The 23,268-nt window shown below is 38.6% G+C and overlaps 7 protein-coding genes across 13 annotated transcripts; 2 read left to right on the forward strand and 5 right to left on the reverse strand.

Moving 5' to 3' along the window:
- Positions 1-963: 963 nt before the first annotated feature.
- On the reverse strand, positions 964-5,972 carry aralar1 (calcium-binding mitochondrial carrier protein aralar1). Its single transcript, XM_011298583.1, is given in 14 exon segments — positions 964-1,387; positions 1,473-1,563; positions 2,139-2,241; positions 2,387-2,581; positions 2,655-2,795; positions 2,870-3,040; positions 3,118-3,312; positions 3,484-3,633; positions 3,636-4,022; positions 4,140-4,279; positions 4,354-4,469; positions 4,548-4,690; positions 5,083-5,139; positions 5,727-5,972. Coding segments are annotated over 14 exon segments (2,085 nt in total). The 5' UTR covers positions 5,742-5,972; the 3' UTR covers positions 964-1,206.
- A 3,893-nt stretch (positions 5,973-9,865) lies between these two features.
- LOC105262800 (uncharacterized) lies at positions 9,866-10,519 on the reverse strand. The gene is made up of 3 exons (XM_011298589.1): positions 10,436-10,519; positions 10,092-10,321; positions 9,866-10,019 (listed from the first exon to the last, which is right to left on the reverse strand). The coding sequence occupies exons 1-3, from the start codon at positions 10,497-10,499 to the stop codon at positions 9,966-9,968; spliced, it is 348 nt and encodes a 115-aa protein (XP_011296891.1). The 5' UTR covers positions 10,500-10,519; the 3' UTR covers positions 9,866-9,965.
- Positions 10,520-10,655: 136 nt separating this feature from the next.
- Positions 10,656-14,029, forward strand: LOC105262799 (T-complex protein 11-like protein 1). 5 transcript variants are annotated; one of them, XM_011298587.1, is made up of 7 exons: positions 10,656-10,805; positions 10,971-11,198; positions 11,822-12,221; positions 12,326-12,844; positions 12,907-13,091; positions 13,150-13,316; positions 13,391-14,029. In XM_011298587.1, the coding sequence occupies exons 3-7, from the start codon at positions 11,832-11,834 to the stop codon at positions 13,636-13,638; spliced, it is 1,509 nt and encodes a 502-aa protein (XP_011296889.1). In that variant the 5' UTR covers positions 10,656-10,805; positions 10,971-11,198; positions 11,822-11,831; the 3' UTR covers positions 13,639-14,029. The 5 variants fall into 5 exon arrangements, with proteins under 5 accessions (XP_011296889.1, XP_011296890.1, XP_011296886.1 ...); XM_011298584.1 differs by having other exon boundaries at positions 10,657-10,805; positions 10,971-11,316; XM_011298585.1 differs by lacking the exons at positions 10,656-10,805; positions 10,971-11,198 and adding exons at positions 11,345-11,402; positions 11,591-11,707.
- A 19-nt stretch (positions 14,030-14,048) lies between these two features.
- Positions 14,049-17,155, reverse strand: Rtel1 (Regulator of telomere elongation helicase 1). The gene has a single exon (XM_011298594.1). The coding sequence runs from the start codon at positions 17,003-17,005 to the stop codon at positions 14,066-14,068; it is 2,940 nt and encodes a 979-aa protein (XP_011296896.1). The 5' UTR covers positions 17,006-17,155; the 3' UTR covers positions 14,049-14,065.
- Positions 17,156-17,286: 131 nt separating this feature from the next.
- On the forward strand, positions 17,287-20,222 carry Oscillin (glucosamine-6-phosphate isomerase Oscillin). 2 transcript variants are annotated; one of them, XM_011298593.1, is made up of 6 exons: positions 17,287-17,382; positions 18,210-18,482; positions 18,552-18,836; positions 18,924-19,282; positions 19,781-19,857; positions 19,954-20,222. In XM_011298593.1, coding segments are annotated over exons 2-6 (846 nt in total). In that variant the 5' UTR covers positions 17,287-17,382; positions 18,210-18,358; the 3' UTR covers positions 19,955-20,222. The 2 variants fall into 2 exon arrangements, with proteins under 2 accessions (XP_011296895.1, XP_011296894.1); XM_011298592.1 differs by having other exon boundaries at positions 17,291-17,382; positions 18,344-18,482.
- LOC105262801 (Fibroblast growth factor receptor 1 oncogene partner 2) lies at positions 19,914-21,354 on the reverse strand. 2 transcript variants are annotated; one of them, XM_011298590.1, is made up of 2 exons: positions 21,242-21,354; positions 19,914-21,129 (listed from the first exon to the last, which is right to left on the reverse strand). In XM_011298590.1, exon 2 carries the CDS (start codon positions 21,127-21,129, stop codon positions 20,521-20,523), a length of 609 nt encoding a protein of 202 aa, XP_011296892.1. In that variant the 5' UTR covers positions 21,242-21,354; the 3' UTR covers positions 19,914-20,520. The 2 variants fall into 2 exon arrangements, with proteins under 2 accessions (XP_011296892.1, XP_011296893.1); XM_011298591.1 differs by having other exon boundaries at positions 21,216-21,354.
- A 174-nt stretch (positions 21,355-21,528) lies between these two features.
- Spase22-23 (Signal peptidase complex subunit Spase22-23) lies at positions 21,529-22,826 on the reverse strand. The gene is made up of 4 exons (XM_011298597.1): positions 22,453-22,826; positions 22,198-22,360; positions 21,939-22,042; positions 21,529-21,816 (listed from the first exon to the last, which is right to left on the reverse strand). Exons 1-4 carry the CDS (start codon positions 22,593-22,595, stop codon positions 21,684-21,686), a joined length of 543 nt encoding a protein of 180 aa, XP_011296899.1. The 5' UTR covers positions 22,596-22,826; the 3' UTR covers positions 21,529-21,683.
- Positions 22,827-23,268: the final 442 nt, after the last annotated feature.

A 23,268-nucleotide genomic window follows, 5' to 3' on the forward strand; every position in this document is an offset into this window, starting at 1 on the left:
GAAATTGAAAAATTCGAAATTTTTGAAAAAGTATCAGGATAACATGAGCATCGAGAAGTTATTGACTGAAATTGAAAAATTCGAAATTTTCGAAAAAGTATCAAGGGAACATGAAAATCGAGGAGCTATGCAGTTTTCAAACAATATTTCGATTGATTAGCCATTTACAAAAGAAAAAATGGGAATTATTTAAAAAAAAAATGAATGATGGCGGGATCGAACCCAAGCTATCCGCGTGCTAGTCAAGCACGTTGACAATTAGACAACGCGCTCATTATAAAAGTAATGCTTCATTAGTAGTATATGTTCAATATATTGAATAATTTTTTCCATTTGAAATTGCACAAGATGTGGTCGGCTTATGAAACTTATACGATAGCAATTCCCTATCATGTAAAGATTCACAGGGGAGAAAGCCCATCGATCATATCGATCGAAACTAGCCGCAAATTTTGAACAAGTGAAAGAACTCCAACTTTTTTAAATAATTTTTTATTTGGATTTTAAAATATTAATTTACCTAGAAGCATAAAAGATATTCACAATAACATCTTCATTTTCTTTACAATTATCTCTATACATATCGTTCATGAATTTTTCGATCCACCAGCTCATCAATCCGATGGATTTATAATATAAATGGAAGCCAGTCCATTGCGTAATTGTACTTGCACATGCAATTGATATAGATCCGACATTCGTTTGAACTTCGGGATGAATAATTCCTAATTTAGTCCCTCATTTTACAGATTTCGCTTTATTCTTCACTTGTGATTGAATCTAGGGATTACTTTGTGCTGGAGTATCTCAGTGATTTCGAATGAAAATATATTGCTGTATGTAACTGTGGTGCATAAAATGTCATTCAGTATGTAGAAAAGAAGAAGTAATCTTTTAAATCTTCTTCATGCTTCTTCACGCACTTGCACTCTCACATCATCTCTGTTATATATTACATATGTCATATATGTACATTTAGCTAGTGAGTCGCATCCCGTGGCGGAAACGTTTATGGGGGAGGGTTAAATTGGATGAGAATTATTTCCTTCATCTTCTCCTTCGAGGTACACGATATAGAGGCTTTTCCCTTGACAGATGAAAAGCTTACGAACACTATTCTCCCTCCCTCTTGTTGGTGTAAGAGTATGCTGTATGATAGTCAGTGATCATTTCCTCTCCACACTACATTTTCATCCTGAACATTGATTACTTATGCTGGTGTCGCGGTGCTGCTTGAAACCTTGGCAGACACAAGCCGAATTTCGTTTCAATTCCAGTGAGAATCGGGATAGCAACTTCGTAGCCACCTATGTGGTCTGGATTCGTTGATTTTATCTCGTCCGCAACTCCAGTCGATGGTACTTTCTGCTCTGATCCCGTTGGTCGCCTGAAAAAATTATTTGTTTAGATTTTTTCGTATGGATTTCGTTGTATCCATTATACACAATTTTTAATTAGCATTTGGTACGTACGTCCCTCCAAAATCAACGACAAACAGCCTCTGCAGTAGTTCATACGTGAACAATGTAACTCCAAATTGGGGGGAAGATCTAAACACTCGAGCTAAAAAAAATTAAATCAACGTAAATCCCTGCACTTGGTGTCAACATCAATCATTAAAATTGCATACCACAAACACACAGTTAATAACGGTCAAGGTCAACGTTGAAAAATTGCTGTGAGCATGGGGTGATGATGGCGTTGTGGTCATGATTGATTTTAATGAGCGAGAATAGAAAAAAAATTATCATTAACGATAAAATGACAAATTGACGAAACAGTTCAACGAAAAAAACCAATTGATTAGAACAAAATTCAGATTGAATGCCAGAGAAGATAAGGTCTACTTACTGACCAGTAAATCGCCAGGTCATATTGGGGAGAAAAGGAAGACCAATGGTGCGCCAGGTCCCGGAACCCGGCGCCGAATATTAAGAATGTATTACTAACTGTCTGTTCTTTTGATTCATAGCCAAGCGGAAATTCTATTTCTGTAGCGTTAGCGAATTAAAAAAAACTGCTGCTCGAGATTAGATAAGACCAATTCAAATAAATAGATACATAAATTAATAAATTGATAATTTAAAGAGATGAGCAGCAGAATTTTTTGCTTTATGGATAAATAATTGCATACGTACCTGTGGCACCCTTCCAGAAGGCCCTAGCTCCCTCCTCCTTCCATATTTTTCTAGCACAGTCTGCGAGGCCGTTGTAGGTGGTCTGACCCTCTCGTGCGACAACCTGAAATTTTTCATGGAGTTATGGCATTTTGGGATTGAATATTTGGTTTTCATGTTCGCACCGAATCAGGAAGGAGAAAATTAATTTCAATAGAGAAACAATGAAAAAATTGAGGAAACAATATTTCAGGGTTGTCGACAATTACCTGTAACCTGGTTTTAATAACATCGGCCGGTGTGACCAAAGCCGCAGCTGGCACTCCAGCGATTGCTCCAGCTGCCAGGAGTGACAGGGGAGTATTATATCCACCTTCGTCGGCGAGTTTTGCTTTTGTATGAGCGTACATGGGAAAGTAAATGGCACTAAATGGTACGTCACGTAGAAAACAAGCTCTTGCTCCCTGAAATTCACAAAAACAAGTTCGATAACGTCCGGGAGAGTTTTGAGATAATAAGAGAAAATGGGAGACTCACTTTGTACAGACCGAAGAGCCCCAGCTCCTTTACAACAGCCCAAGCCCGGACTTTAGATCCTCCAGCGATTTCACCAGCTACCTGGAGTCTGATCTTCACGATTTCTAGGGGATTTGTGAAAATAACTTGAGAACCTCCAGCCTGAAAATAATTTTCAATACAGAATAATGCGTTCAAATCGTCTAGTTTATGTTTTTGATTAAAAAAAAACTCACGCAAGCACCAGAAATAATTTCTCCAAGAAGAGGTAGATTTCCATTTTTATCAGCGAATTTATCCCTGACAAAATCATTGACCGTCAATTTAATAGCTTTTTCGGGGGCTACTCCCATTAACTGTGGCACCAGACCTCGATAAAGACCAAAAAATCCTTCATGCCTGATTACCTGTCAAACGCAACGTACAAACTTTTATGATTAAACGATGCAGCTACGAATATTCACTCAGACTTCTTGATCCCAACCTTTTTGCAGCAATCGAAACTATTCCTGTACATGAGTTCACCGATGAATGAACCGGTCCTTTGATTCTGCATTCGCGTTTTTACCAGGTCTATTGGGTATACTGTTGTTGCACCAACAGCACCACCAATCGATCCCAGAACAAAACGATAGCTGCTCTCGAGGATTTGGGTTACCACTCCTCGCTCTTCAGGACTCTGAAATTTTTTTTGTGATGAAATTGTGTCACGAAAAATAATAGAGACAATGGAGACTCTAGCGCTAATTATTTTGTGATTATTTATCTCTTTGGAATAGAGGAAGTATAAAAAGAAAAAAAATTATTAACAACTCCCGAGAAAAATCTTCTACCGCGTCTGATAAATTACCGAGACAGCCTTCAGCAACGCTAGACGCCTGGTAATGTGTTTGAAATACTGTTCTGGAGTGATGGCCACCAAATCATTATAAACAATTTTCCTGCAATTTGAAATTGATTAAAATTCCAATTCCGTGTTATTTTCATCATCAAGACGGTTATTACGTACCCACTTTGATGAAGAAGCTCACACAAGTGGAATAGAATATCAACTTCGAGTGGAGTTATCTGTGACATCATTTGGGCTGAATGTAGAAATTCCTCCTTGGTGACCTCCTGATACCGATGCCCACCCGTTGCATTCAGATAGATTCTCTTAATGAGCTCCATGTTATTGAGAAGTGAATTGAATGCCATGAAATAGGGAAAACTGACTTTTCTTCCTCCACTAGTGCCCACTGCCGCGCCGAGATTTTCTTTGAGGTCTTTAGTGAGTAGATGGCTCTTGATATTGAGCATTATATCTTGAAAATCCGATGTGGATATGAAACCCTCGCCATTTTTATCAAATTTCTTGAACGCCTCGGTGGCATATTCCTCGTGAAAATCCTAGAAAATACACCAATAAAAATATCATTCATATATTATCATATCTCTAAACAAATGAGAGAATAATTACGTTTTTCATCAATACAATTACAATACATTAATAAATACGAAACTCACGTGCAAGAATTGACTGAACTCTGCATAACTAATTAGTCTTTTTTTATCTTTCCCGAAGTACAATTTGATAAAACTGCTCTCCATGTTGAATGGCATTCTCTGATGGAGTTCTGTTTTCTTCATCACCTCAGCGAATTCATCTGCAATGAAACCATGAATGAATCAATTCGGAAATAACAGTGAGAACATGATCTTTCAGTCAAATAAATCTCACCAAATGCAACCATTCCATTTCCATTAGTGTCAAACAACTGGAAGGCCGTTTTATAAAGAGCGTCGGGTACACAGAGAAGCCCCTCGAATGCTTGAAACTCTGCGAATGATATGAGCCTGAAAAATTCAATGACAAGTCATAATTTTTACGAAAATTAATCTAGCAATAGTATGAACCGCGGACCGAGCATTTACCCATCTTTGCTGGTGTCGACGATGCCTGCCAATAAATTAACGGAATCGGGATTGTAGTCGTCATCTGTGTAGAGGCCAAGGTAGCTCCGTACAAAGTCAGCCGGGGTCATGAACCGGTCCCCATTCTTCTTCTGGGAAGCATACTGAAAGAACAGTTTCCACCTTCTTCAATTATTCCATATTTTTTATCATTGTAGTGTTACAACTCTTATTATCATTTATTTTTATTCATGCCGAGATTGTCAGTCACGTGCTGCCTTGATGTCTACTTATCATTCTTCGATCCCGCACAACCTTTTTTTTATCTGCTAAATGCACGCGGGCAAATTAGTGCAACAATAGAGAGGAATTTATTTTTCACTCCTTCAAAACTTTTGATAACAAATAAGTTTTTTCTGTCTGCTACTCTTCCCTCTTTATAATAATCCCAACTTCATTAAATCCTGACGGAAATCGATAAATTCCCGGATTATTGTGTTTTTTTTATTTATTATTTATTTATTATTTTGTGTGACTAAAAAAATGTACACCTCACCTGATTGAAAATCTCATGGAGACGTTCAGTATTGGCTCGCTTCAGGTATCCAGATCCCTAAATGAAAAACAAATCAGTTAATTAGTAAATCGAATTTGAGTTATACCTAATTTATTACTATTCATTGGGGTCAATAGTTGCCGATGAATGATACTAATACGATCAATTTGAATTGATCACTTGTCAATACTCACACACATTCCTACACTCATGAATTCGAATTGGTATGTAATAGAGTAGTAAAATGCAAGAGAAAACCTTAATTCATCATCTTATTGAACGTAACTTGTTGATGAATTACATTAGTTGTTATTTATCCCGTTTTTTATTCATAGATTCTAAAAAAAAAGACATTTAATGCCAAGGGCAATCTCAACCGGTACCCAACTCCTCCGGTATTTCAATTGTTCCTCGAGGTAGTTGCAAACTTCCTCGTGTACACGAAGTGGTTGCAAAAATTCAATGACCTTGAGTACCCACGCGTGTCTCTCACTTGCTGGGGGTATCACGTGGTGTTCACGTGACACCAGGGGGTAACCCCGGAAGGGGAATTTATAGAAACATGTGCACCAAAGAAATTATAAGACACTTTTCATGACCGGAGTGATTTCAATACCCAGTGTAAAAATATCTCGACTACGTACTTTTGATGATGGCATGTCAGCTCAAAGCAACTTGTCCTATTGTTGGACTGCTTGATCGAAATTTATGGAAATTTATGAATCGAATTAATCCGGAATTTTAATTATGGGGTTGGTCCTTTGGAGTCTGCACCTGGAGTGGTTCAAGCTAATCTTCTCTGATTGTATATGGATTGATTAATATTCGGATACCGCTCGTGTTTAACACGCACAAACACAAGACACTGCAATGTGAGACTAAATGATTTTGAGCGACGACCCTGTCGGCAAGATAAAGAAAGCCCGTGGTACCCCGTTAAACAGAGATGGATAAACTATCCCCACCATTTTCAACGATTACTTATTCCCATCCACACTGATGTTCTCGAGTTTGCCTCAATTCCAATGATTTTTTGAAAAAATCTCTCACCAATCGCGCAATTACCCTATTAGTCATCCATTTCGTTTTTCTACTAAAGCAATTCAAAGCTCGAGACTTCCAGAATTTTTTTCATTTTTTTATTTATACGTGTCAACCTATATCGATATATTATTTATAGAAATATATGAAAGCTAATATCATGCAAATGCTGGGGAGTTGTTTTAAATTTTTTAATTCTTATTTTTTTAGTAGTCTTAAGTTTTTAAAAATTGGTTTATAATGTTTGGAGGTTCAATATCCTTTGATGACAAGGAACGATTTCAAGAAGAGAAAAATCATCTATTATGATATGATATGGCGATATTTTCCACTGAGTGCCAACTGATACGAACTCAAAGAAACTCAATAAATCAACTGTTAGTATTACTTTCGCACTGATAAGAACGTTTTCCAGTACGAAAATCTTCCAGAAACTCGGGAGAGTGAAATAAAACTAATCGCCATGACGCAAGTGTGAATATTTTTATCGCGTTGTTGTTATCACTTGCACGTTATAATCTCAATCTTTCCTTGGGGGGTCCCTGCAATTATGTCAAATATTTCGCAACATGTTTGTCCCATTGAAACACAGAAATTCATTTCATTAACTAACAAATACTCCAACGATAAACAAAACAGATTGCTGCAATTTACGTCATAATTCTTTTTAATAATTTCAATAATAAATACGAAAACATTTTCAATAATTGTTATTAAAAATGTATTAAATTAACAATGGGCCATATATCTATATAAAATGAACAAAATAAAAATATATCAATATTGATATATATAAATGTAAATTATCCTCAATCTAATTTTGAAAAAATGAGATTTTATTGGCTAAACTCGATGTACCAGTTATGTACTTAGTATATCGAATGAAAATGATTTATAAAATGATTATTGCAATGGAATAATCATTTTGTTAAATAAAATACATAATAATCAGTATCTGGAGCAGTGGATACTCGAGCAATCGACAATACTTTCGACCTATTGAAATCCCTGGACGGGAAGACTCAATATAATCCAACGCATTAGCACATCCCTGACATGTGACACAATGTGGAACATACACGACATTACCAGGTACACAGACAGGAATATCTGGGCTCGTTGTAAAACCCTAGGAAATAAGGAGGCCAATTGAAGGCCTCCACAATTCTCAATGAGAATCGATATCACGTGTCTAGAGTATATATCAGAATTAAACGAAAATTTGTAATTATTCCGGTATAATTAGCAATAAAGAGATACTAATGAGTGAATTGAACTGATTATGACCTTGTGGCCAACAAATTGGCACTGGGTATTAGCTCCAATAATCGAAAATTCCTGTTAGTCATTTAATTGTTGTAATTCTGGGAATGCCATATTCTATCCTCATCAGCTTATCCATGAGTTTTCCTTGTTTAATCAGAATGGGCTGATGATAGTTAATGGTAATTGCAGAGATGACTAGTCCAATAGACAGGATAACTACTCTCAATATCTGAACTGAAAACGGTATCAATCGATTTGTTTTACCCTACCTTTTTCTCTCTCGTTACATCTAATTGATCGGTTATTGCATGCAAATATTTGCTGACTACTTAAACCGGAGGTGGTACTCTTTTTCTAACGGAGAAATAGGATGGGATTCGTAATGATGTGTCATGTTCAACTGGCTGCGTACATTGTCAGCTGCAATGCTCGGAATTTATTGAAATTTCCTGACAATTGTGTGTCAATCCCCGATTTTTTTTTACTTCACTGAGAATTCGCAACGGTTATACGTGAACAATTAGTTTTTTCTGCTGAAGCTATAATTTATGATTTCTAGTAGGTAATTTACAAGTTTGAAGATCGTAATTCACGGTTTTGAAATCGGGATTTATGAGTTTGTAACGAGTAATTTACGGTTACATTTTCCAATGTGTGGGATTGAAATTGCATTGAGATTTTTTGTTACTCGTATTGACAAAGTTGACAAACGCTTGGCTGTCAGGTGACGAAGATAACGCGAGCGATAAAAATTGAAGAATGGACAGATCGTTGAGAGTAAATCGATACTGCAATGATTGAAATTTTTGTTGAATTATCAGGTGATTGCGAATGTTGTAATTCATTCGAGGTCAACAGCTTATTGTTCTGTACTAGCAACGGTAGTTCATGCAATGTGCAAGGACAAGTTGTGCCTTACGTCAGGTGTCCAACTTCCTATTGCTGAGGATTAAATTTACAATAGAGGACTTCGCGAGGTATCAAGTCTTCCAGTTTTCCAGATTTCATAAACAAAACGGAGAATTGTCATGAATACCTGAATATCTAAGCGATAACATTTTTTTTCAGGAAGGAGTGGCTTTATCTATTCATGACCCCACCTGTTTATTTTACGACACAATTTCAATATTAATTTGCTATTATATAGAAAAAAGTCTGCCAATAAACTTGACTTGTACCAAAAAAACCCTTTTCCGCCCCCATAAATTATCTTAATAAAGTAGATAATATGCTCTAGATTCTCACAGCAAGCAGTACCGATTCGTGCTAAAAGTAGCATAGCATATATGCGATACGCTATAATTAAACATCTAGGATTGAAAACCTGAATTTTCGAAAAAATCTCAATGAAAATCTCCCCTCAAAATTCAGGTCTTCAATTTCAAGAAATATCTTGGAAACTAATGAAAATACCGAAAATTTCATAGATAGCCATTTTTTAGCTCTCAATGAGCTTTAGAAAAAAGATATCAACAAAAATTTTATCATCTCCGTTAATTCCTCAGATATTCCTGGAAAACCGCGAAACAGACATGGAAATAAAAAATTTCTCAGTAAGTGAATAATAACAAACATCCGCTCATCAGACAATTCATGGGTTCATGCATTCCTAATCATCCTAGGAGTCTATCCCACAGGTTGAGAGCAAAATGAATCATGAATAACGAAAACGAGAGTGAGGGGTTGTGCATTAGTTCCGGTGACCTCGAAACAGGAGTTAGTCTCGATGGTGAGTGCGATCGATACCCCTCACTCTCCGCCATTCGTAAATCTAGAGTGAAAAAATAAAATTCATATTGAATAATCCCGAGAAGTTAAACGGCACTCAATGCCGCAGGTAAATCCAAGGGGTCATTATTTTTACCCTGGATATGAGCCAAAAAAATCATCGCAAAATCGTACAAGATCAGAGCGGGAATCCGCCCTTGGACAATTACCGTCAACATCACATGACAACAATTATCCAACGACTAATCAATAATATATCAACAACCCGACAGAAGGAAACAGGACTTACCCACCTCTTGGCAGGATGCTCGTAGAAACAGCGAATCTCTCAACATTCCCAGCACAGATAATTATTACCTAGAGTGGTTATCCCTCGAAAATAATCCAAAACACCTGATGACGAGACTTCGGTATTGAGTTTTCTTTTGGTATTTTCACTTTTTGTTTCCGTTGGGTTTATACACACCGGAGAGATTTCAAAACACTTTGCGGAACGGAAGCTGTCACTCATACTCTCGACCAGATGAGAGTGTCTTCTACTCATCGGCTCTAGGCCCAGGTCCCTCAGATCCCCCGGGCTCACCCCAACGCTTCACTCGCGCATGCGTTAAACCTCCTGTTTTCGCGCGCAAACCGTCACATCACCAAATCACATAATTCATCCTATTTTTTCCTATAAATAATACTGTTACCACCACGAATTTTCCTGAGTCATTAAATAACAACAAAACAGAAATTATTTGCCTTTTCAATAATTTAATAATACATAATAATAATTGTAATTTTTATTCTGAATAAACCACGAAGCATGAGGTATGTCTAATTATTTCCTCTCTTCAATCTCGTTATTAGTAAATCCATCCGTAGTCCGGGTATCCTTTCACTGGACCCACCTTCTTCATCTGAAAATCAATCCCAATAAGTTAAAAGGAGTTGGAATGATTTGGAGCAATTTGAAATAATGTGAAACAAACACAGAGTAGAGTGAAGAAAAAGAATCCAGTGCAATACAACATGACTTTGGTGTCCTTCTTGTTCTGTTCGTCGTAAGCCTCCTGCCAGGGTCCACAGGGGAGAGGCAGCAGGTCCATCATGCACCTCTCCTTGGGCATTTCGCAAATTGGAATTGTCACAGGATCGCAACAATCCACAGTACTCCGATCTCGAATGGCCTTCAATTTCCTCGCCCAATTTACATGAATCCCTTGAATAAAAATTCCCCAATTTTTTTCATCAATCAATCATTAATTTCAGAGCAATTAAAATCATAATTGACAAATAATTAAAAAGCGGTACTTAGTTTAAAACATCAAGAGACCTGAAAATCTTTCTCCTGTGCTCAAGACTCCAGTCTTCCCCAGGAATGTCGCTGTTCTCAACATTTTCCTCACATTTTCCTGAAGACAATTACCAGAGCTCAACACTATTTGTCTCTTTACTCAAAAAAATAACAAAAACGAGAGATTCCTTTGATGAGAGAATAAAGGTTCATTTCAGACCGTTCCATTTGAATATCGCGGGCTTTTCGAAGGCAAATACCAATGGAGGCCGTAACCTCTGGCGATTGTCACCATCAAAGTTCATCTGCTCTAAAATACTGTCGACGTAATTACTCTTTTCTCTCAAGATGAAGTAGATAAATTGAAATTCATCAGGATTCACCAATTATTTTAGACCGAATCAGAAAGGCAGGTAGACAAATCCTTTTTCACGACGTCAACTTCCTGTCAAACATTTGAGAAACTCCCATATCTTTCAGGAGTTCTTGATGTTTACAAACAATCAACAAGTCTCAGATACCACTTCATCCAAATTAATGAAGTAATTCGCACTTTCTTGCGGTTTTAATATAGTTTGAGGATCTGGGTGCTTGAAGTTATGGTCGTGGGTCCTTGGAGGAAACTTCTCGTGGAAACAAAGGAAATCCTGGAAGTATTTATGGGCATCGAAGGACGATCTCGGGGACAGTGAATCAGGAAACAACTGGAGAAGGCCAAGGATGTCGAATCAAGTGCAACGACTGGTGAACTGTCCCTCGTGATTCCCTTTTTTGATGAGATACTGCAGTGGCTGCAGGAACAGTGGGTGTTCTTTTTATAGACAACATCGACCTCTTTTCTGTGTACGAATCGGAGAGTCGATCAGTTCAACTCTGGACGTTCTTCTGGTTACTCTTTCTCTGATCTTCAATTTATTGTAGTTGAGTTTATAAATTTTTTTCAAACTTTTTTTATTCATCGGCATTGTTTGAAGGTCCATAATTATTCGTTGAAGATGCCTACAAGGTAAACAATACTGTTAAGCAGTCAACAAATTGTTAATTTCGAAATTCTAGTTCTCATTCGACTGTTCATTCATGTGGAAAAGTCTTGGATGATATCAAAATGCTGATACCTTTTCTGTACACGTGGTTTAATTTGACGGTTTCATTGAGGTTTTAAAATCTGAGGAAAGTGAAACTTTGTTTAATTAGGGATAAAATATTGGTTGGCGCTGGAGTAATTTGGGGCATCACAGTCTGCTGTCTAGTGATAAGTAGGAAGCTCTCCCCTGGGAATATCTTTGGTCTCATTCCTTTGATTCTCCATCGGTCAGTTAAAACATCTTGCGTTGTTGACTTATTCGTGTGACTCCCCACCTAAAAATTTGAAATTTTTCATCAACTTCCTATTCAGTTGATTATAAAAAAAATTATTTATTCCAGTAATTGCAAAATGGATAATGATGAAGAGCAGAAGAACAGTATGGAGGATCCTGGCCCCTCCCTGAACCATCAGCCATCATCTCCAAATAGTCCTGGTGCCTCTAACAACTCGGGAAAACAATGGGTCTCAAATTTCATGGCTGGAGCATCCCCGCCAAAGTTTGTATCTCTGGAGGAAATTGTCCAGGCAGCTAATGGGATGAAGAATATGGCACTGGCCCATGAAATTGCTGTTGATAAGAACTTCCAGCTTCAGCGACTGGAGCCAGAGGAGAATAGTATCCAGAAACAGGTGAAGGAGGTGATGCACAAGGCCTTCTGGAACATTTTGTCTGGTCAATTGAGTGAGGATCCACCGCAGTACACACACGCCCTCGTGCTACTCAAAGAAATACGTGAAGTAAATGCGAAAGAATTACGCCTCAAATTCTTTAGAAAGGCTTTCAATAAAATTATTAAGTTTATTGCCAATTATTAATAGTCTTAATTTCCTTTGTTGTTTAGTCTTTGGAAGAACTGGTCCTGCCGCACCACACGAAAATTCGTGACAATCTGCGTGAAGTCCTGGACATTGATCTCATAAAGCAGCAAGCGGAGAAAGGAGTCTTGGACTTTAGTAAGTACTCACAGTATGTCCTCTCTGTGATGAGTAAGGTGTGTGCACCAGTGCGAGATGAGAAAATTCGTGAATTGGGTGAATGCACCGACGTCGTGGAAACGTTCAAAGGGATTATGGAAACGATTCAGTTGATGAAACTCGATCTCGCAAATTTTACAATCTCGATGATGAGACCTAATATCGTAGCGTCTAGTATTGAATACGAGAAAGCCAAATTCGCTGAGTTTCTCAAGGTGACAACGGATGGACTCCAGTTCACCAGGTTGTGGCTGCTCAAGCATCTGGATGAGGCCAAAGTCCAAGCTGCTGGGGCTGATCCCAATGGAGTTAAACAAATCACTCATTATCTGCTTGCTGAGGCTTATCTCGATTTACTTAACTGGGATTCTAGTCCTGAGGCTGAGGTAAGTAATGCGAAATAAAGAATTATTTTAATTCTCAATTGGGATTTGCTTATTTTTTTCAGACCCTCATGTTGGATCAGGGTCGCCTTTTAGAACTCAGAGACAAGATAAATCATCTAGCTATCGTTGGTTCTACACTTCTACTGTGTAGTAATACTGTGGGAGCACCTGTTCAAGGAGTTGCAGCCTTCAAGAAAAATGTGAAGGAACATCTGAATATTCTCTTGGATTCTGTGCATTCTAACAAGTATGGAAGAATTCTTTTTTTATCAATCAATTGATTAATTAACTCCACGCGTTTCCAGGGCTTTAGCGGAAGTTATGCCGAATATTGTACTTCAAGTTAGAGAAGATGTGAAAGCTACTTTGAGTCAAGTTGGTGCACCACAGCTAACTGCAGACGTTGAATCTATTCTTCAGGGACAAATAATGGATCTTGTGAATGAAGATCATAAAATTCGGCAACTCGTCAGTGAGTCAAATACACGAATTGTTTGTCAATCAATAAAATTCAATGCATTCGTTATTATATTTTTTATTTTTAAGACTTGAGGATACGACAATTCCTCCAGAAAATAATTCTGAGCCAAACAGCAGTGCCGACTCAAGTGCCTCCCGGCTTGTCCTCCCTCCAGGAGGAATTAGCAGCAGTAGCTGCACGATTCTTCATAATAGTTGCCCACAATCGCAGTGTCTTCGGTGACTATTACCAAGAGATCGTAGCAACTGAAATAGCTCGGAGAAAATCCACCCTGGGATCGTCTGACAACGTCACCGATGGAATGGATGCTTAATTATTACGCATAAATGTCTGCAAATACTATTTACTGCATTAAAAAATGTATTCCGATGTTTAACATCGAATCAAATATCTACAATTGAAATACCGCGGTCAGGATTTACCTGACGATCTATGCCCAGCCACTGTTTCATTTTTTACTCTAAATAATTTTTTGTATCACGTTTTAATGAAGTAATCACTTAGAATCGAATGAAATAATTTGCAAAAACTGAGAATTTGCTATTAGTACTGAAAAGAGAATCGGATTGTGATAGGAAATGCAATTTGTATGCAATATGTAATGAATTAGAGAATTGATAACAACGTGGGAAGAAATCGCGGTTACTTCGTTCCTTATTCCCACCTGGGGAATTTTATTGTAATTAATAAATACTTTTAAGGCACTTCCAGGTGTAAAAATAATTTATAACCAGATTAATTTATTTTTTCATTATGTGGCTATCGAATGCAGATATGTGTTGCTTTTTTAAGAAACTTCTAAAGCCCTCAAAGAGTCTTTCCAATCCACTTCCTACCGGGAATAATTCTCCCAATGTTTTCAAAAGTCCTTCAAAATCCCCACTTTTTGTATAAACTTGGATCATCTGAGCAAAGACTTTGTAGTTGCCCTCACTGAGTGATCGTTTCACTTCTTTAAGATACGTCTTCCCCAATTGCTTCTTCTCGTGCCCAGGGCTCGTCTTCTCTAGACCATTGCTGTTCTGTTCCTGAGACGTCGAAGGCTGAGCGTCAAATTTGAATTCAATCGGTTGGATTTTCAATTTTCGTTTTTTGAAGACTTGTTCAGAGGAGGCCGGGTTTTTGACTAATTCTGATTGACTCCAGCCTCCGACTGCCTTGAGAGTCCCGAAGTTGATGACATTTCTGTCCTGGGACTCTGGAAAATCCTTCCTCTTGAGGCTTCCACCGTTCTCCGTGTTTTCACGCTTATAGATATCCAAATTGATAGACTCTTCTGCTGCTGCTGGTTCCTCCACCTTCAGAGAACTCCCTTCACGTATTCTACTGTTGTACTCGAAGCTCGCGGGAACTGCAGGAATTGAAGATTCTCGGTGACGAGTTGTTTTGGGCTGTGGAAGAGTGGCTTCGGCATTCTTGAAGAAATTTCTGAGCTCTCTAGTGACAATTCCAAAATTGGAGAAGTCCTTTATATGGGGTCTCAGCCAGGAAGACAGTTGTCCTTTGAAACTGGCGTTGTTAAATCTAGTGTCACACAAAACAATCGCTCCATAATCGTCTTTGTGTCTTATTATTCTCCCTATGGCCTGATTAACGGCCCTAGAGGCCTCCAGCTGGTACCACTGCTGTCCAGAGAGTCCTTCTTTATTTTTCACCCTCATCTCTTCAAGGTATTTCTGCTTGAGAACAACTCTGGGATCTTTCAACGGTGGAAATGGGAGTCCTGTGATAAGAACAGCACGTCCATTGGCGTTGGCAAAGTCCAGACCCTCTGAGACCTTTCCTCTACAGACTGCTAGAAAAATCGCTCCATTGTGCGTTGGATCCTGAATTTTCTGGTAGAAATCGTTCATCACGGTGTTGAAACTGTCCTTCGTCTGGGGTTCGACGAATATCGGCTTCTTTTCCGTTATCGTAGACCACAGTCCTGAGCTCTGCCAGTCGTCTCGGCACTTCTTCATCATTGGATAAGAGGGAAAGAAGACGAGGAGACCGTGGGGGATTAAGCAGCTGAAGTTGTAGAGAGTTCGTCCCAAGGCAGAGATGTACTTCGGGTCGTTTCGAGTGTTATAGGAAGAGTTCAGAGGATGACTATCTGGACCTTGACTCAATACTCCAGCACACACCTGCTTGCCTGTGACGATGTGAGGATTCTCTAGCTGGACATCAATGGGGATTCCCAATTCAGAGATAAAGGGTTTCAAAGGAGACAATGTTCCACTAGTCAAAATAATAGAATGAATTCCCTGTTCCAGTAGCTGTTGCATTCCAAAGCCTGGGCTGAAGCACCAGTAGCTGATCAACTTGCCACCGGCTTTCTGAACAGGTTTTTTCGGCTCCCAGCCGTCATTTCTGTTGGACTTCTTGGTTTCCTCAGGCTGAACGTACACCTTGTAAGCCTGCTTTACCCTTTCACGATGTTTAAACGAATTTGATGAGCCACCACCACTGAAGACTGTCCTCAGAAAATCACAGAATTTTTGTAATGAATTTCCTCGCCTGGCAAATGGTGATGCACTGATTGTAGACAAGTAGAGAATTATTTTATCGAGTTTTTCGATGACGATTTGCTCTTTTCCGTGAGTCAAGTCAGCCTTTTCGAGAAGTTCGAAGACGTATCCCCCAGGGTATGTGTCACCCTCAGTTCCCATGTTCAAGGGGATCTCGTCGATCGCCTTCTCCACAGCTAGAAACATAATCTTGAGGACACATAAGTCTTCCGGTGTAAAATCTTTCTGGAGATTGGTCCCAGGCCCTTCAAGGTTGAACCCAATGTCCTCAGACTTCTCCTCGGCCATGTCCTTCATAACCTTCGTGATCTCATCAATGCAGAGTGCTATGTCAGTGCTGCTGATCTGCAGGGAAGCTGCTTCCTCACACGTTTTCTCAACATTGTGAGCCTCATCGAGCAGTATGACGTAATTTTGAAGATCAATTCCCTGAGATTTTCTCGTCTTTGGATCTAGGAGGTAATTATACGGCATGAAGGTAATGTCTGCTGATTGTTTCAACTCCTTGGCTAAGAAATATGGACAACACTTGAACTTCTGACCATTTTTAACTAAATCTTCGATGTCACAAATTTCATTTTTAAAGGCTGGATCATCTTTTCTAATCTCAACATTATTAAAATAAAAACAAGTCCTGGCTCTGACTTTGGCCTGACACATGTGAATTTTATTAGCTGAATTCTGCTCTTTGGACACCTCGGGATGAATACAGAGCTGATCCCTAGACCCAATCACAGCGACTTTGACATGTTTGTAAGACGTTCTCTTCAACTCTTGCATCGCTTGAGATAATTGTGAATGCGTCCTCGAGGCGTAGACGATCTTTGGCATGGCCCAACCGAAATTCGGATTCTGGGGTAAAATATCAGTTGATGTACCTGCAGCATTGTTGAGTCCACTGGTGAGATTCTCGAAGAACTTTCCACCGAAATCTGGCTTCTCCACAGCTCCCATGATAGCTTGGGCCTGGAGCTGGGCCTTTTTAACCAATAGCCAACTCAACGAGGAGCAGAGCAAACTCAACGTCTTTCCAGTCCCAGTGGGTGACTCCAAAACCCCATGTTTCTTATTCTGCAAACACTCAATGACCTTGGCCATGTAGTCCTCCTGAACCTTGTACGGTTGGAATGGAAATGTGACCTGAATTCCATTGATAGTGACATCAGGCATTGTTACTCTCCACAAAATCCAGAAATAATTCAAGTGACCCTTCGAAAACGCCTTATTCCAACGAAATTTGTGATAATTTGGATGAACTTCAGGTATGCTTACAGTGTCTTCCTTTTCTCAGAACTTTACCGCCAAAACACAATTCACACGTGATTCTCAACGCTCAAGGTCGACCCAACTGTCCCCCAGCCGTCAGGTGCTGCCCCCAGATGTTGAAAGGGCTACACCATCCACCTGTTTTTGTTGTTTTTTCTCTTGGTGTGCACAAAACAAACATAAAAGAACTGAGCTGGAAATCTGGTTCATAGGTTGGTCTGCCAGCTGATAAGTAGACGGCCGGTAAGTGGTCAGAATCAGTGTCTCCATTGTTGCTGAAGGTAAGAATTTTTACAGAAATTCAATTTAAATCTGGTTTATTCACAACGAAAACTCTGTGTGAACTATTTATTAGAAGAATATTTAGAAGGTGAGGGAGTTGAGGACAATTTTGTTGGAGAAGTTCAGGGGTTTTGGGGCGTCGGTCTTTATCGGAGTTGATTGACCTTCCAAAGAACTGATTAGGTTGCCGATGCACAATACGAGTCGAGGTTCTGAATTGTTATACATCAGTGATGATAAATGTTGGTTCGTGATATTTATTTGTGGAGTAAAACGTCTCGGTGATCTCCAGTGATCCAACATTAATTTCTCAAATTGTGGTGGTCATCGACAAAAAATGTCTTACCCTGAGATTACAAATCTTATGATTAGATGAAAAGGATATCAAAATGAAATGCACAATCACTTCAAGCCACAACGTTTCGCTTGATGTAATCAGATCCACTCCATTCGTCGACCTATTTTTTATTGAATTACCAAAACGCAGTTTATGAAAAGACTAATCACGTCTTCATCATCAGTGCGCGGTTTGTTTTTTCCTCAGATACTTTAGCCCACCGCAACCCATATTTTGAATCCGTAATCTGTGAATTGAAATAATAATTTGTGAGTTGATAATTGATTCGAAATTAAATGAAGTATATTTAAGTTTTTGCATTTGTTCCCTGAATGTTCTTCTGTCAGAATCTTCAGTGAGTCCCTGAGAACTAATTGCGATACGATAATTATGGACGGCAAATAAACTGCAGTCCCTCCCGTGCGATAAATTACCATTCCTAGTCTGTGGTTTGATAAACACTGGGTCATATTTTTTTATCGTTATCAGTGGGTATTAAAGACAGTTGGCAGCTTTCTCTGGTGAAGTCTGAAGGCCTCCGGAGAGCGCATTAAACTTGTAGCTGTTGGAGGTCCGTAAAAACACTCTGAATAAATAAAAAACAAGATTATTTCTGTTTTGAGGGAAAGCCATTGAAAATGCGTCTGGTGATCTGTGATACCGTTGATTACGTAGCGGAGTGGTCTGCTAAATACGTAATGAAGAGAATCAACGACTTTCAACCCAATGCGGATAAGTATTTTGTCCTTGGATTACCAACTGGTACATAAATTCACTTGTGATGTGGTGAGGAATGTTCGGATAATTATAGTAATGAGAATTTTTCCACAGGTGGAACTCCCCTGGGTATGTACAAGAAACTCATCGAGTACTATAAAGCTGGAAAAATATCCTTCAAGTACGTGAAAACATTCAACATGGATGAATACGTTGATCTGGCCAGAGACCACCCAGAGTCATATCACTATTACATGTACAACAATTTCTTTAAGCACATTGACATTGATCCCCAGAATGCTCATGTTCTTGATGGTAATGCACAGGATTTGGTGAAGGAGTGCGATGAGTTTGAACAGAAAATCAAGGAGGCTGGGGGAGTAGAGCTCTTCATTGGAGGTATTCAAATAATAATTATCTGCCAAATGTTGTTTTATTCTCCACCACTACTTTCAAAATCAGAATGAAATTCTCCCTATCCTCCAGGGATTGGTCCCGATGGTCACATTGCATTCAATGAGCCGGGCTCATCCTTGGCCTCCAGAACCCGTGTAAAAACCCTGGCACAAGATACTCTGGAGGCAAATGCCCGATTCTTCGGCAATGATATCGATAAAGTCCCCAAGCAGGCACTCACCGTTGGAGTGGGCACTGTAATGGATGCGAAGGAAGTCATGATACTCATTACAGGCTCCCACAAGGCTTTTGCACTTTACAAAGCTGTCGAGGAAGGGATCAATCACATGTGGACTGTCTCAGCATTTCAACAACATCCTAGAACTCTCTTTATCTGCGATGAGGATGCTACACTTGAGCTTAGAGTCAAAACTGTTAAATATTTCAAGGTAAAAGTCAATTATAGGATAAATGACTCTCTGATGGTCTAGCTGAAGAAACCTCCTTGTTTCTGTACCAAATACCCTCCATAAAATTAATCCTTGAGGACGTAAATCCCACAAAATACATAAGATAACAATGAGTTTGCAATAAAAAATTTTAGGGCAACGTAAAATGTCTCATGTCCCTGTCATTGGTCTTTCTTTCTATTGCATGTTTTCATATTCTTTTTGCCATATCTTCATTATCTTTCCGAAATTCTAATCATTCTAATCAATAATAAAAAAGCATTGAAAATACAGTAGAAGTTGTTTATTTATCACAGAGTGCATGAAAGGGCTGTCAAATGGAAATTTCTTTATACCTCTGCCTTTATTTATTCTTAAAGTGCTGATCCACTGAAATTCCAAAGCAAAATATTCCAGACAGTCCCATCGACTTATTTTCGTTCTGTTCCGTTTTACTTCAGATATTCCTGCGTCAAAATGAATTATATTGCGTTTCAGGCACTGAGCGAAGTACATAGTAAACTCATCGAAGGAGACGAGCACACAATTCTTCCCCGTCGTGTGCAAAATCAATGGCAAGTATAAATGACGAATGAAAAAATTCAATTCGACAATAATAATGAGTCAATAGTTTGTTATTCTAGAAAATGTGTTTTATTCGATTTTTCCAGAACGTGTGGTACAATGCCAACGCAGTAATCGAGGATACCTGAAGGCACCATCGATGATATTTTTTTAATGAAAATAAAATTAACGATTAAATGCTCTTCGTGCCCAATGAAAATAAAAATAACAGACGAATACTCTTTGAGAGTTCATACGACTGCCAAGTGCGAAGTATTTTTTAAATAATTCCTACAAAAACTGAAAAACGAGAAATATACAGAACTATTTTACTACACCTGTAGCATTTATATGAATAAACAATTCTTCCAGATTATTACCCAAGTGCGAGAAATAATTATTCATAATATTAATTTAATTACAAAAGTACGAATGAGAATCTACAATAGGGTAAGGGCGGATAAAATGGACACTTCGAGCTATTAAAAAAAATGGGAAATCGATAGTGTTATGTAGAGATAATTAATTTTCCCAGGAATTCCATGAATTTCAGACATTGAGGAGCATTGAGAGCATCCATTTTGCCCCACCTACGTACCTATGAAAAAGATTATAAGAAATAAATACCCGAGGTAATCTATAATTGAAAATAAAACCTCGAAGACGGTGGCACATTATTCTGGCTCGGTCTGGACAGTTTTGTGGTCGTGTGGAGGATCTAGTCTTAAGGAGCCTCGAGAACGTGCGATATTGAGGATCTCACGGAGCTCCATATTCTCCTTTTGCAACCTGGAGAAGGTTTCCTTATACTTTAATTCACTCTCTTCATCGACCGAGGCTGCTACCCTCATAACAGCTGCCATTTCGTTAATTTTTTCAGCCTGACTGGTGATGATATTGGCATATTTGGCATTATAGAGGGATGAAAAATCTGTCTTGCAGTTCTTCAAGAGGGCGGATGTCTGCTGACGATACTTGAACATTATCAGTTCCAGTGATTTCTGGTAATCCTCCAGGGCAGTTTTGAGTTCCTTGTTCTCAGCCTGAATCTCTCTCAAGTGTCTCGTTTCCTGTTGGATGCCTGTTATAAGCTCCTGGTGGGGACGTTGCTTGGCTTCTGCATTCAGCATGTCAATCTCCTCTTGGTATTGCTTCATGTTGTCAATTTGATTGCAAACTGATTGGATCTCGGTTATCAAGTTGTCCGCAGTGTTCTCGTGGTCTGAAATCTTCCCCACGAGTTTTTTGGCATTGCAGATTATTTGATGAACCGTCAAAGACATCTGACAACAACGAGGGACACATGATTTATGAAATTTACTCACAATTTTTGATCGTGATAAAAAATAATCTTGGAATATATATTTACTTATGGTTTAATGGGCGTTGTAATACCTTTGAGCGGTGATGAAGTTGAAGATAATTTTTGGTGGTATTTTACTGAGCACAATTTGATTTTCTAAGATGACATTTGGTGGTCTTTCTGTTGTTTCATGAACTAGGTTAGACAACCAATTACCATCTGTGTGGGGTTTTATTTTTATTTCTTCTCGACGATAAATATGGCGGGCGATTTGAATGGCTTTTGTAGATTGTGTACTATGCTTTATAATAAATGACAATTGTTCATCTGGTGATTGTTTCATTTTATTTATGTGACGGATTGAATTATAAGGACAGAGTTCAGTAAAAGTGAATTCATTTATTGATATCATACACTGATGTTTGAAATTTTAGACTCCAATGTGAGCTGTTCAGCTTCTGAGCTCTCAGGTAACATGAGAAGAGATGAGGATAATGAGATTAAATTTATTTATTTTGGGAGGAAAATTTAATTTTATCGAACTCTCGACGTTGTGTATTCCGATGGGAATGCGAATGTGTGCGAACCGTAGGAACTGACACTGGGGAGTAGACCTGCATTGGGGATGATATTCCAGGAGAGTGTCAGTGTAACGTTTTTATTGCCCCTGGAACAAAAGGGAAGTCATCATTAGTAAAAGATTCTCCCCCTTATATCAATTAAAATGATCTCGCGGACGATTATATTCATAATCTACATGATGAAGGGAAATATTCAACACAGTCTTACTTCAAACCATTTCCATCATCCCAGAAGTAGTACTTGGTGTTCATGTTCTTGAAATCAAGAACAGCATTGTCTCCACGAAGAACTATCTTATCCCACAGAACCACCTGAATAAAATCAATCAATTATTGCCTCAAATTTGAATTTGTTTCGATTCTTATTACATTCAGAGAAAATCATTAAATTCAATGACTCTTTTATTCAATTCTACGTAGAATAATCGTGTATTAAAAAATGATTACCAACTCCTACAACTGCCTACCTGATTAATATGATTAGCTTTAGTTTCATACTCAGCAGTGAGATAAAGAAACAGCTGTTTCACGTTCCAATTGAACAAAGGTGTGAGATCAGTCTGCAGATCAAAAGTGAGAAATCCAAGATCATTTTTTTCCCTCGAAGCACTGTAATCTGGCACATTTTTCCTGGAAGAAATAATACCATAAAATTCTGATCGTAACCTAGTTCAGTTGGATTAAAAGACGAGTAATAATCTGAGTAATTGCGAGGTACTTACACGACGACTTTTACAGTATTCAAAGTGGCATTGGTCCTGTAATCGAGGAAAACAGTGGATAGAAAGCAGAAGAACGTTAGAAACCCGGCTACACTGACGGTGTACGCCAAAATAGCATTTGCTCTCGTAAAAAATGTATGCATTATTGATCACTAAATTATAACACTGTTAAATGCAATTAATCGTTGATATCACAATATCAGATTGCCAAATACATTTAAATTATTGGATGAAACCCATCAACACATGTTCGTCAGTTGCATATCTAGGCAAAACTCAATGTCCGCACTTTTTGTCACATCAACGTCAGCATAAATGTGTTTACGTGTTACTTTTCCAGCGGTAGGATTTTTATTTCAAATAACCACATGCAGATGGCTGACGTTCATTGGAGACTGGGCTAAGGTATGTGGAAGGAGGTATTGCCAAGCTTTGATGTCACCGACACCAAAACAGGGGACAAGTACCTTCAGACGTCGTACGTAGCGCTGTATAACGCCTTCTCCTCATGCGCATTTCGTCCCCACAATTCAACAATTTCTGGCGTTTACATTTGAATGCCAGTCGAGATGTTTGATTTTTTTTCTTTCAAATTGACATGAAAAAAAAAGGTATGGCATAAAAATTGTCTACAAAAGAATAAATGAACAATGGGTATATGATTATTTCAATAAGAGAGATTCTGACCCAGTATTGACTATTTTTTCATAAATCAAGTAATTAAAGTGAAACTCTTTCCACGTCACCCAAGAGGTAGAGTCCTTGACGCGTTTTTTTTTAACGTGGTATCCCCTGTAGGCCTAATCCACTAAGTCA

Source organism: Fopius arisanus, unplaced genomic scaffold (assembly GCF_000806365.1).
Source record: "Fopius arisanus strain USDA-PBARC FA_bdor unplaced genomic scaffold, ASM80636v1 scaffold00011, whole genome shotgun sequence".
NCBI lineage: Eukaryota > Metazoa > Arthropoda > Insecta > Hymenoptera > Braconidae > Fopius > Fopius arisanus.

Coding starts and splice junctions, on each gene's coding strand:
- LOC105262800 (XM_011298589.1), bottom strand. CDS start 10,499: ATGTTGAGAACAGCGACATTCCTGGGGAAGACTGGAGTCTTGAGCACA. Junction 10,322..10,435: donor CACAGGAGAAAGATTTTCAG/GTCTCTTGATGT, acceptor TTTTTATTCAAG/GGATTCATGTAAATTGGGCG. Junction 10,020..10,091: donor TTTTCTTCACTCTACTCTGT/GTTTGTTTCACA, acceptor ATTGATTTTCAG/ATGAAGAAGGTGGGTCCAGT.
- LOC105262799 (XM_011298584.1), top strand. CDS start 11,171: ATGAGATACTGCAGTGGCTGCAGGAACAGTGGGTGTTCTTTTTATAGA. Junction 11,317..11,821: donor CTGATCTTCAATTTATTGTA/GTTGAGTTTATA, acceptor TATTTATTCCAG/TAATTGCAAAATGGATAATG. Junction 12,845..12,906: donor ATTCTAGTCCTGAGGCTGAG/GTAAGTAATGCG, acceptor TATTTTTTTCAG/ACCCTCATGTTGGATCAGGG.
- Rtel1 (XM_011298594.1), bottom strand. CDS start 17,005: ATGCCTGATGTCACTATCAATGGAATTCAGGTCACATTTCCATTCCAA.
- Oscillin (XM_011298593.1), top strand. CDS start 18,359: ATGCGTCTGGTGATCTGTGATACCGTTGATTACGTAGCGGAGTGGTCT. Junction 18,483..18,551: donor TGTCCTTGGATTACCAACTG/GTACATAAATTC, acceptor ATTTTTCCACAG/GTGGAACTCCCCTGGGTATG. Junction 18,837..18,923: donor AGTAGAGCTCTTCATTGGAG/GTATTCAAATAA, acceptor CCTATCCTCCAG/GGATTGGTCCCGATGGTCAC.
- LOC105262801 (XM_011298590.1), bottom strand. CDS start 21,129: ATGTCTTTGACGGTTCATCAAATAATCTGCAATGCCAAAAAACTCGTG.
- Spase22-23 (XM_011298597.1), bottom strand. CDS start 22,595: ATGCATACATTTTTTACGAGAGCAAATGCTATTTTGGCGTACACCGTC. Junction 22,361..22,452: donor AATACTGTAAAAGTCGTCGT/GTAAGTACCTCG, acceptor TATTTCTTCCAG/GAAAAATGTGCCAGATTACA. Junction 21,817..21,938: donor GATGATGGAAATGGTTTGAA/GTAAGACTGTGT, acceptor CTTTTGTTCCAG/GGGCAATAAAAACGTTACAC.